The 13520-nt window shown below is 30.8% G+C and overlaps 1 protein-coding gene across 2 annotated transcripts in view; it reads left to right on the top strand.

The window, feature by feature from the left end:
• The first annotated feature begins 2366 nt into the window (after positions 1 to 2366).
• LOC134704915 (PDF receptor-like) overlaps positions 2367 to 13520 on the top strand; it is a 96437-nt gene continuing 85283 nt past the window's right edge. For both annotated transcript variants that reach the window (XM_063563697.1, XM_063563698.1), the window contains exons 1-2: positions 2367 to 2571; positions 9268 to 9397. In XM_063563697.1, coding sequence (XP_063419767.1) covers positions 9353 to 9397 — 45 coding nt within the window. In that variant the 5' untranslated portion in view covers positions 2367 to 2571; positions 9268 to 9352. The remainder of the gene's footprint in view (positions 2572 to 9267; positions 9398 to 13520) is intronic.

Genomic DNA, 13520 nt, shown 5'->3' with positions numbered 1-13520 from the left:
CTTAAGAAAATGCCCGTACCAAGTCAGTAACATGACAGTTGTTGTTCATTCGTTTGAATTGTTTGAACTTTTGATTTAGCAATTTTTTGTTTTTTAATTTTTTTTGTGATTTTACTTTTTTCTAATACTAGATTTTTTAGAATACTAAGTGTCATGTATGAACCGTAGACAATTCTTACCCCTTCCTCGCATATACTGTATAAAACAGTATATTTTATTACAACTTTGTGATTGTCCTCCTTTCAATTTGGTTAATTTCACACATGAATGTTTGCATTAATTGTAATATTATCAATAGTATCACAAGAATTCCAAAATCGAAATCCAGTTTCATTGTTCACATTTAAACAAGACTGAATTATGACACCAATTTATATAGATAATAATTGGTCTTTTATAATTTAAAATTTTGAGAAATTCGTCTTTTACTGAATGCGCATGTCTATTTTTCTCTCGTTTTATAGTCAACAAATATGCAAAAAAAAAGTAAAAACACAAAAATACCGAACTCCGAGGAAAATAAGATAACATTAGTCATTGAGAATATAAAACATATCTATAAACGTGACGGTTGGAATACGTTTTTTATGGACATGTGTTGCTTATACTAAGTTTTCAATGCAGTCTTTTGTTGTGGTTTCCGTCCTATTTGGTCTGCGTGGTGTTTCTTTTGTCAGACATATAATTTACTTCTTAATGCGTGCCATTTATTTGGTAAAGAATAATCATATTGATTTATCAGTTGTATTGATTGATTTCGATGAAATGTTCTAATAAATAAAACGAATCTATGGTGGCACGTGTCATTAACATCATAATAAGTAACCACTCTATCACGATTTTGAAATTTTGTGCTAACGCTTGATTGATGCTTTGGTAAATGTATGTAAAATGTAGAACTATTGAAAATACTGTTGATTCATTATTATTCCTTGGGTACCAATGTTTGATGGTTTTGTTTTCCTGTATTCAGAGATTGGCAAAACCACGAAATTAAATATCCACGAAAATGCAATATTTTCCTATTTCTACAAAAATTAAATCCTACGGAAATAAAAAAATCTACAGTATACAAATTATAATACATATGTTGCTTAAACGTGACTAGTCAAGATAATTCTCCAATTATTCGAGAATCTTGGGGGTACTTGTTATCTTACTTCTAAATGGAACATGCATTTAACAGCATTTTCATAAATGAAATGTTTTATAATTGGACATAAAGTTTACACTTGTTTTCATGTGAAAATATATAAATACATGTACCTTTTCCCCTCTTTCTTTTATATAGTTTAATAGATGTAGATAACGCTACCTTTTTAAGAATAATTGGGTTCCTCAATGATCTCAAAATTTGTACTTGATATGATCTTTTATCAATATTTTTTATTTGAGAGTCACTGATAAGACTTTATTTGACAAAACACGCGTACTGCGTACAAAATAATAACTTTTGTTCGATGACTCTATTTTTGATATGTAATGCTGCTATGCGTGTATTATTCGAATGCGCTAAATATACACAACTACTTTGTGATTCCCGCCTTTACTGCACAACATACATATTTTGAAAGATATAAAATACATTTATCTTTTTAGGTTTCGAACAAAATTTCGAGGTGAATATTCAGAAGTTGTCTTTCAGATAAAACATCTTAATGTTTGTTTTAGTCTTTAAGAGAGTTTGAACCTGAAAGAGCATTGTTATCTCATTAGCTTGTTTGATAAATATGTATATATGTCTCTGAGCTTGACAGATCGTTAGCAGATATTCTGCTCTACATTTTTCTAGACGACATGTATGTACGATTTATAGATTCAAAGAGAGGTGGAACATTACAAAGGGATAACATTTTAAGGTATAGTTTGGCCAATTATCATCAGTTCACGATCACATTGTTTATTAAAATCAAATTATGCAGATTAAGTTGTTTGATTGATGTTTTTTAAACGCATAATTAATCTGGTCTTTGTTCACTTTTTACACTTGCAATATATAAAACTATATTTGACTTAAACTTTCTTAAAACGTAGTTAAAAGTTTAGGGTACCCTTTTGTCTATATAATTTAACGACGCGACCTTATTTGATATTAAGTAACTACATGTAACAAGACCAATATTGAACGTCTAATGTCTGATTGAAATAACCCATATTGACAAATACCTGACAATGACATTTTCCTTGGTTTCAATTGTGCTCGCGTAAACATGGTGTCATGCAAATCTTTTGTCGCATATCTGGATATGTCAACTCCATATATTTCATAACAATCTATTGTTCTCTACTGTCAACACTGTATACTTCAAATCTTCTTCTACATCTGTGAATCGTCAAATTGATAATTAGATCTTGGTAAACACGATTTGTCCACGCACTGTAATTTAACTGAAATTCTCTATTGATCCCTGATACCGTCCTGGTATACTGATAATTGGCGATGTATGTTTTGAATTAGGGAAAAAGGTGATCTACAGACTTTCTGGCCTTTTAAGACTTTGATAAATTGTTTTTGGATTAAGTATATTCAAGTATCCATAGTCAACACACCAACATCTTTCCATCAAAGACGTAAGTACTTATTTTCATTTTGCATAAATTGATTCTTCCTGATTATTGTAGATTTGTGATAGGGCTAGGGGAATATTACCAATTTAATCTTATAACATGTTTTTGTATTGATGAACATTAGAGTTTAGAAAAGTTTATAAGCAATGTTTTAACGTAACATTTTATTACAAAGGTTGAAAAGTGTTAATACTAATCTTTTAAAAAATGCATACGATAACACAGAGCATACATTTTGTAGTTTCGAGAGGATTTTATTTTTAAATTATGAAGAAAAAAAAATGTGGTGTTTTACCGGTAGGTCATTTCCCATTGATCACCTACGCACACCTCCCCACACCAACGAATACATCGAAATACTAACTTACATATCTAATTATATTGTTTTCATCTCTACATATATATTTGACGTACTTTATGAATTTTTGAAATATGTTCATACCTATTTTTTTTAATTTTTTTTTTTATAAAAAACGATAAACAGAGATACACAAATTAACAGTTTTCTGGCCTAACAAGCGCTGTTGTCAGAATGGAACATGTTCAGTGTAACAACCTTTGTATACATACAATTATAATGAATATCACACACTTAATATAATGGTTTCACATAATTGAATAAATCATTTGAAAAGTAATTTTAATTAAGTTAAATTATTATTAAATTTGATGGTGAAATAATACTGTTTTCCATAGGAGTTAGTGGCCTGTTTTAGTTTTGTGGTGTTCGGTGTTCAGTTAAAATTAAAAAGAAAGATAACAAACAAACAAAAAAAGAAAAAAAGTCTTTATAAGTCGAAAATTTAAATGATATAGTCACACCTTTGCTAAAAGCCATATAAATATGCATTGCATTTTGATGGTTGTCTTGCAATTTATTAAGAAACATGCTACATGCATATCGTAGAAAAAAGATTTGGTCTGGAGTACCATTTATTCCATAACACACATGCATTTAAGATAATTACAAATGTAACGAATCAAAATCCTGGATTCGTAAGGAGTTTGTAAAGTATCAGGACTTCAGGCCATCTCAAATTGAAGAGATGGATAATGAAGAAGGAATTCTTTAGGTTTGAAAAAGGAGCGTTCTATGCGTAAACATATATACGTTTACATCCAAAAATGTATCTTTAAATGAAGCAGTACAGTTGAAAGATTGATGCATATTGAAAATATCAAATATATATTTCTTTCTGTTAATGCTGTCTGTTCAGACACAAGAACTATCACCCTGCTGAGTAGTAAAACAGTTAGTGCTTTGATCCAACTCATTCTGAATTTCCAATGATTTATATGTTGAAACTCCTCTGAGTATCATGCATATGATTGTTCTGTTTACACACAGTAACTTTCATCCCATTAACTATTACTCCGATGATTGTTTTGATCACATACAGAAACTTTAATTTCATTCCAATGGTTGTTGCGTTCGAACACAACAACTGTTACCCTACTGAGTATCATTCAAATTATTGTTTTGTTCAAACATAGAATATTTTATTCCACTGAATGTTATTCAAATTATTGTTTTATACCATTTGCGTATTGTTCCAATGCTGAACAGAACTTTAAACCAGTTGCATAACTTTTCAATAAATGTTCTGTTCAAACAGAAGATTTTTAAATCCAGTAATGATCTGTTAAAACAAGACTTTTAAACCAGTTGCGTACCAGTCCAGTGACGGTTCAGTTCAATAAGAATAAACCAGTTGCTTATATTTCAAGTGATTGTTCTTTTAACCACAAGAAATGCAACCCTACCTTCTCAAATGACTGTTTTGTTCAAATACAAGAACTGTACACCAGCTGCGTATCCTATCAATTATTGTTCTGTTCAAACACAATCACGAACTTACATCTATTAAAATTACCAAGATTAAATTCTGATCTTCTGAATTTTTTTGGCATTTAGGACGAAATGTATTCGTAATATATAGCTACGGACTATTAAGGCGTTTCTTGAATGGGTGCTTAGACTCATTATCATATTAGAAGCCACAAATGGAGCTTTCTAAAACATTCGAATCTTTATACAAAAAAACATTCTGAAATATGTTATAGTTCTTTTGGGTGGCATTGGTAACTCTTTTTTATGATTTGGGTTATGTCTGACGAACGGGATTGCATTTTTCATAGGAAGTCTGTCTTTTGATATCAGATCACAATTCGTTGAAAACTGTTCTTTCTGTATAATTTGCCTTGTGTTAATTTGAATTGGTATCAAATAAAATCCGCTAAATGCCGGGTTTTTCTTGTGTCAAATATTCAAGAGTTTTTCTTCGATAAAGCCCACTCCGTGCTTTTGACCCATTTTCAGTTATTTCACTTAATAATATGGGATTGGTCTAGGTCTGGATTTTATTAAGAATATATCATCGCTACGTTTACACACAGCTTCATGACATTATGCAACATTTTTTAATAATGTCAACTTTGATGCCTTTTTTTAAACTGAAAAAAGATAACTATTTGATGGGTATAAAGTCTTTCGGTGCTGCCAGTTTTTGTAACATTTATTTTTATTTTTATAAATTAAAAAAAAATCTTATTTCAAATTTACAATTTAAGAACCTTAAGTGACATTTTTATATTTTGATATAGTTTTTTCCTAATCTATTTAAGGTTAAAGCTGAAGTCATTTATTTTTCCTATCGAGTCACTTTTTAATTTTTCATTCACAATTTCCCTCGACGGGAGACTTCTTGCAAAGTTGTCAAGATCTTCCGATTATTTTATCTCATTGATAAGACCTTGCAATTATTTTCAATCTGGAACAATATGTGTTATAGATATACTTGTGGATTTAACCAGTTAAAGATAACCAAGCTCTCAGATATCTGATGAAAAGAATATAAACATGTTCTAATTTAGAAAGGCAATTTTCTCGACATTAATTTCTCCGGCAGTGTCATCTTTAAAAATCATTGAATCGTATCAAAATTCATAAAATCAAAGTATAATCTTTGGGGTAATACTAACATTGATTTTCCCTCTGAAAAATCTATCAACTTCCAATTACTTTTGACTCCGAGTTGTAGTTTCAACCAAATTTCGAATAATTTAGTGTTAATCCCCCCAAAACGTTGGAATAGCATTATAAACCAAACGTATGATTTCATAGATAGAAAAACTTTATATATTGTCTAACAGTACAAATAAATTTTAATTAGGGCTCTTAATATATAGCAAAATTTTCCCAACACACTTTAAACTTAAAACATTTATTAAGCTGTTTATTATGATATAAGTATCATATATGTTAAAATAGACATAAAACTTAAATTGTAAGGAGTTCAACAAATTAGTAGAAAAAAAACCCAAAAAATTCCCACTTGTGATCAATAAACATCCCCTGCATTAAGATTGAATAAAAACAAACCCATATTAATAGTACAATTATGTTTTTTATTGTATGGTTAAGTTGCCATTCTATGATAGCTTAGTCTAAAACTTTTTTTTGTTTACAAAATCGCGTTTTTATTAGATACATTGTAAAACCGTTTAAATAACTGAATACCTAGTTTGACCATTGACGTCGTGGATCAACAAAACGGTTTTAATGACGTTTGCTGTTAACACATATTACATACAAGGTGTCATTCAATTCTTTTGCTCTAGACGATGAATTGGGTGAATCGTTACAAATATACAGAGTAGTTATCGAACTTCTCTAAATAACTACCTTAATATATCAATATATTTCGATTTACATTTTACTACTCTATTAGTGGCTAATATATAGAGCAGCTCGCTGTAAGAAACCTTGAAATAATGACAGCTATGGACGTCTGGTGAATCTTTAATCATTCCTGTCCAACAAAACAACTACAGCCAGCTAATTATCATTCGTACCACTGCGTACTATAAGTACTCTGCTTTATAACAATATGTCAAAATAGATAATTCAATTTGGATTAAATGGAGCTCGAGGGTAAACGTTTAGACAGCTATTAACAACAAAATCAAATCAAAACAGTTATCAAGAGGTCAGCTTGTGGTCTACGATGACAAAAACATGTCCACACCGTACAGGAATTTGTGCACAAAATTCACATATGGAAAAGAAATATGATTCAAAAGTTAAATCACAAAACTACTGAACTTTGAGGAAAATCAATTCGGAAAGTCCATAATCACATGGCAAAATCAAATAAAAAAACGCATAAAAAACGAATGGAATTTTTTTATTAATTGATAATTGCGATCCTGTTGGCCATAGAAGCAACTGTTTTGAAGTTTTTATAGTACTTGTCACTTCCAAATTTCAAGGCCCATTCAGTAACCTTATAGGCTTATCATGCACACGGTATATAAAGCACATGCACAATGTAGAAATAAGTAAGCATTGATCGCTGGACCATACCCTACAAAGCAGAAATAATTCAATCAATGAGACATTTCAAAGAAATCAGTCAATTACCACAATACAGTATTCCATTAGACAAACGTAAAGCACATATTGGAGTGACCATATCAAAAATAAAAACCTGAAGCTTTCAAATGTTGTTTTAAGTCGTTAAAGAATCGAGTCTTGGGTATATCTAATGGGTGTTTCCATTACATTGCTATGACTTAGACTGAACTGTTTTGACAGAAAGATAATTTGTCTAGTCGAAGCTTACGTGGGTGCACGTTTTTCTTAAACATAAATTTATTTGTAGCTATTTTTTTCTTTTTCTTTTTATTTTATGAAAAATTTAAAAAAACATTTCGGCAAATATTATATATTTTTCTTAATTCTTAAAATAAACTGCAGCGAGTTGACTGTTGTATTGAAATATTGTCACACTGGACCTTTACATCCGTCAGTAATAAAACTTTGCAGAGGAAACCAAGAGGCTTAAAACAGCCAGAATTCCTTACGTGGTAAACGCATTACCATTTTGATATTAATTTTCCCTTTACTGTAATCAGTTTGCTCACTTGTATTGTGGGTCTGAATTTGGTAGCGTTTTTAGTCTTGTATTGATAATCATTTTAGAGTTTATACTCATCTATAAAAAAGTATCCTTATTTCTAGTGTGACATTTTAGTAATGCTGAATAAACTCATCAAAGATATCAGGATTAAAAATTGTATTTACGCCAGACGTGTGCGTTTAGACGCTCGAATTAAAAAAAAATCAAAAAAAGGGCCAGAAAAAGTACGAAGTTTAAGAGAATTGAGGACCAAAAATCCTAAAAGTGTTGCCAAATACAGGTAAAGTAATATATTCCTGAGGTAGAAAAGCCTTTGCATTTAAAAAATCTTTAAACAAAAAGTTTTGTAAACAGTTAATTTATAAATATGACCATATCAATGATAATTCATGTCAGCAAAGAAGTGCTGACTACTAGGCTGGTGATACCCTCGGGAAAGTAAAACTCCGCCCAATGAATACTTACTTCTAGATCTTAAATGCTGAAATATCTTTTTTTTCATTTTTTATCTTTTACTCTTATTGCTTTTGAAAATGCCAACAATAAATCAAATTTGACCATTTGGACTATGAGATTTTATTTTGCATTAATGCTATATTGTAGATATCTATTATTGTTTCTGCAAAAACAATCATTAAGTGGGTCGTAAAGGGGCAAAAGCACACAAAAGGAGTCTGTTAACTTTTTCGTTCATATCGACTTATTTTAATATCTTATTTTGCTTTACATCAATGCTTATTACAATTTCTATAATGGTTTTTGAAAAATGAATAAAAGCACATTTTATGTAAAATAACTCATATAAGTGGTCAATTGATAATTTTAAACATTTGACTTATTTGTAGATCTTATTAAGATAAATAAAGGCAAAAGCTGTTCAAAATTCATAAATCGACAGAGATAAAAAATACTAATCCGGGTTACAAACTAAAACTGAGGGAAACGTATCAAATATAAGACACCTACGACACAACAGAGACACATCACCAAAAGTAACACACAGAGAAACAAACTATTTGTTTTTAGAAAAAAATGTGTTTTTGTATATTATTTGAATTTCTAAAAAAGCGCCAACAATGATAAGAATAAGTCTTTCGTGGACTATAAATCGCTCTATAGCGGTCAGTTGAAGATTTGTCCATGCTAACTGATTTGTAGATCATCTTTCGTTGACCAGTTTTAATGTCAAAGGATTCCCTCCATCAACTATAGTTTTCCCCAAAAATAAAAAAAGTGAAAATCATCATTTTAAGGCAATAATTCTTCGACCGGAATGCTGTAAAAGGCAATCGTTTGGAGGAAATTCGACGCTATGTGATATGACAGTGCGACACCATCTTTGAAAGATACCAGACTGCCTTTAACAACACTAAATTATAAGCCCATAATCATAATAAAACCGCTTTTCCTGTGACAGTTTACATATAAAAACCCTCAATCCGGTTCAACCGCTTGGTATATTCTACTAATTTTGGAAATCTTTCTTTGAAATTATCCTGTTGTTCAATATGCGTTAAATACTTGCCACTGTACGTTTAGCAAAACAATCATAAAATAAAAGTTCTATTATAGTCATACAACTATCATTACATTCACTTATCTGTACCAATATTTTGTTGCCGGTTTGATTTGTATTCTGTGTATCACTGAAGCAGTTGTTAATGAACACTTGTCAATCTTTTATTATGTTTCATGCAAGTTAAACAATCTATGCTGAGAAAGACACGGTGCTCAATTTACATTGTTATTAAATAAGCCTACAATTACCACATTGCAGATAGATAACGTTGAATACAGAAAAGTTGAAATAACGGCATGCTTTAACAGTGATTGAATTGTATTCTGCATAAACAGTCAACACGATGAATCAGTCAACAGTTTTCGGCAACTTTACATATCCATTTCTTGTAAGTAATTTTTACAATTAAATTACATTATTTTTTTAATATTGTACATGTTGTTTTATAATTATTTAGGCTTTATATATATTTTATTATCATTGACAAAACTGACTCGAGCGTATTCCTTTTGCAACTGATCAGAACATAATCCTACTGTAAATAACAAATGTATATGGAATACAATGAACGGTTAGTAACATTTTCTATCTATGTTCAATTTTTGAACCGTTAATTATGGAAATAGTTTTGTCACTAAAGGTATGTTTCTACATATTTTCATTTTTCTCTCGCATTTTCAATTTAACAGATACATTATTCAGCGAATTGTAATGCCTTTTCAGCTCAAATGGACCAAAGAATCCACATGCATTGTTAGCTTCCGTCCGCGATTTTTGTCTGTCGATCCCCATCAGAATTTGTTGTAACATGTCGTTTTGAAAATAAATGGTCCATTGGAACCTGAATAATCTAAGTCAAAATCATGTTTTGACTGTAAAGTCTCAAACTCATGATAACGGAAAACCACTAACATGTCCCTTTTATTTTTACTATATAACATAGGGATTTATAAAGTGAAATATATTTTTAATTGATATTCGAGTCAATATGTGCCTGGCTTTTTTCACATAGTTACGCAAACCAAAGTTGTTGGTTACATGCGAGTTTTGATATAGGCGACTGACGGTGGGCTGTACAATGTAATAACATTAAATAGACTTTATATATTGATAAGAAAATGTGCCATAATCGTAAATGAGACAACTATCCTTTAGAGAAATATTGCACAACTATTTATGTATTGAAAATTCCGTGTCAGGGCTCATTTAAGATGAAAGACCAATATTTGATAATAATTTCACCAAGTTTTATTTATGCTTAACAGGATACAAATAGAAAAGCTAATCTAAAAAGTTCCTTTAAAAAGTAATAATCAGTATTGTTATTACTCGCGTGGGTTGTGTGTCTCTGATTTTTGTTCGTGTTCGTGTTACTCAATCTTAAGTTAAAACAGATACATATTATAATACCAGTGATTGACAGCAACATTGTATGGCTGTTGAGTTAAATATTGAAATAGCCTAGAGTTTTAAACTACATCGTAAAGACAAATACCTTTTGCTTAAATATTTTTCATTTACAAATCTTTTTGCATAATAGTTTGAAAAAAAGGTATAAGCAAACACAAGGACTAGAGAACAGCGAAATAAAACAATTTGACATCAAGGTATTCAACAAACTCACAGAAAGACGGTGGTAAGTATCGACGTTGTTTTTATAAGTAACATTATGATGCAATAAAACATATAAATCTAAATCATGTTATGGGGTTTTGGTATTTTTTACAGATATTTTAGATTTTTTAATTTGTTTTTGAAACTTACTTCCGATTCAATTAGTCAAAATTCTTTTCATTTGCATTTTACAGTTTACTAGTATACGAAACATATTCTGTAACATCAATGTACCAGGTAACGTTTTAGGGGTTGACAAATATGTGTAGCAATGCCACAATTTATTATATATAAAACTATCCAACACCAGTACCCTGGTACACCAACACAGAATTTAAAAGTTATATAAGGCGTAAATCACGTATTGTTTAGTAAGTTTTTTGTGATCCTTTCAAACATTTTGTTTGTTCGGATGTGTTTTTTGTTAATCATGAAGGATGCGCTATTCATTAACTTCTTATGGGATTTTCCACAGACGAGGATATAATGACTTGATGTAAGGATAAAAGGAAGAAGATAAATGACTGTATATAAATATTTAAGTCGCTGAAACGCATACAACCGAGTTATCTATATACATGACACATGTAATTTATTTGTTAAGGTTTTAATTCTTGTGCAGATATGCACGTTACAAAATAAAAATGAATTGAATAATACATACAAGGTGGAATTCAACATACCGAGACAATCTTCAGAAAAAAAAACGTATTTCAATTTATACCTTTTCTTATTGTTAAACATAGTAGCTGAAGCTTCTTTAAATACTTTTTTTTATTGACTGGGAACAATAGCTTTCGACAGAAGCATACAATAAAGCATGAATTAGAAATATTTCTAAATATCCCGGAAGATAGATGAATTTAAAATCTGTTTTCTCAGTAACTTTTTTCTTATAGGTAAAGTTGACATGAAAAGACTTCAGCTACCTTATTAACGTTTTCCCCCTGTCATATAGGTTCTAACTTGTCAACATATTTTTACATTCCTGGCTCAGTCCCTATATTAGGATTAAGCGACCCTGATGAATTTAACTCTGAAAAAGTGCATCGGACATATTACATTTATAAAGTGTTATTTTCGTAATAACAGAAAAGGACGACAACAGCCTTTGTCAAGGGTTGTTGAAAAAGAATAGAAACGTCCAGATCAAATTTGGACAGAGCGATGACTTGTTAAGAAGTGTTTATCAAGTCTGAGCTTATAAAACTCCTCTACTGTATAACGTACTTTGAACATTATATGACAGTAAGACAAGTCAGTCTAGACTTGCTGGCCAAAAAGTCTTGTTTTACTACACAAATGAAATCTTGCAGTATACTTATTGAAGAAATTTGCTGACCATTTTCCACTTTATTTGATTATGAAGGATATGATTTTCGATTAATCAGGTACTCAACAGATATATAAGTGTATCACTGAAAGATTATAATGAAACAATAACGAAAATGAATTGTGTTTTATTTCTGAATATCGCAGAATAAATGGTACTGAATGATGATATTACATGTAAATTTGTATCAATTTGTAGAAATGTTTGATTAAGAATATTTGTAGCTGGACAGTAGAACTGTATTTGGATAATTTTATTACCAACTTTGAACAGTTTTTTGGCGAATAAACTCATCATAGATACCAGGATTATTTTTTTTTATTTACGCCAGACGCGCGTTCCGTTTACAAAAAACTCATCAGTGACTCTCGAATCAAAAAAGTTTTAAAAGGCAAAAAAAAGTACAAAGTTTAAGAGCATTTAGTACCAAAAAATCCCTAAACGTTTTGCCAAATACAGCTACGGTAATCTATTACAGTTCTTCGGCAAGTCAACATCCTTTAAAATGATCATATGCATTTTATGTTTTCACTGCTTTAACTTAAATATTTTGTGCGTGCATTCTCTACAGTTATAGATGTTTTTAATCCATTTTTAATTAATTTGAAATACTAAAAATGATAAAGCATTAGAACATGCAATCTTTGTAGGTCCCTCAATATAATTTGTGTGAACGTAACATAATCAGTAACCGTGGAACAACGCATGGGAATCAAAGATGAATGAAGTAGTAAATTTTCGAAAGCTAAATCACAACAGATCGTACGATTTTTTGTCGTGGAAGATGTATAAAATAGTTGTTGTGGCGCTGTCGTGCAAAATGTCCAAAAAATATTTTGAGTGGTCACTTCAGCTATGACATGTTCACGATGGGTCCACGATGGGTACAAGTAATTGAACTATCGTTGGTTTGTCACAAGTCGTACGACAATCTTGAGTTGGGTTTTTTTGTCAGGTGTTCATGTCATGGGATGCGAGTGTTACTGTCGTGCCACTGTCGTACGACGGTCGTGCTATTATGATGCGACTCTCAACAATAGCTCTTGACATATGCCAGGCTCCATCCGCATGAATCCAACGAATTTGTTTAAGAGAGATGCGTGATATCACGTGTGTCTTGTTTATTTATTGAGGAGAGATGCGTGATATAAAAAAGAACATTCAAACCGATCAGTAAAAAAAAACTGACAACGCCTTTGTAAGAAAAGACCAAAAGACAAACATCAGTAAACAAAATACGTCGTAGAAAACTAAAGTCCGAGTAACATAAGCCCCACCGAATAGCGGTGGTGATCTCATGCGGTCAGAAATGTAATGATATCCTGCTCCACTTATGACACCTGTCGTGTTACTCATTTGAGTTCTATCCCGGAAGGAAGTCGTTAATCGCACCGGATACAGTAAAATTGATACAGATTAATGACAATTAATATAATCTATGCTTTAAAGTTGGAACACTGCATTCGTTTGATGTGTTTGAGCCTTTGAATTTGCCATTTGATTAGGAATTAAGTATTTTTGTGAGTTTACTTACTTTTTTTAGACTGCTTGTTGAAATAATAAG

The sequence above is a fragment of the Mytilus trossulus genome, chromosome 2 (assembly GCF_036588685.1).
Source record: "Mytilus trossulus isolate FHL-02 chromosome 2, PNRI_Mtr1.1.1.hap1, whole genome shotgun sequence".
Taxonomy (NCBI): Eukaryota; Metazoa; Mollusca; class Bivalvia; order Mytilida; family Mytilidae; genus Mytilus; species Mytilus trossulus.
This window is presented reverse-complemented; position numbering and strand designations above follow the sequence as displayed.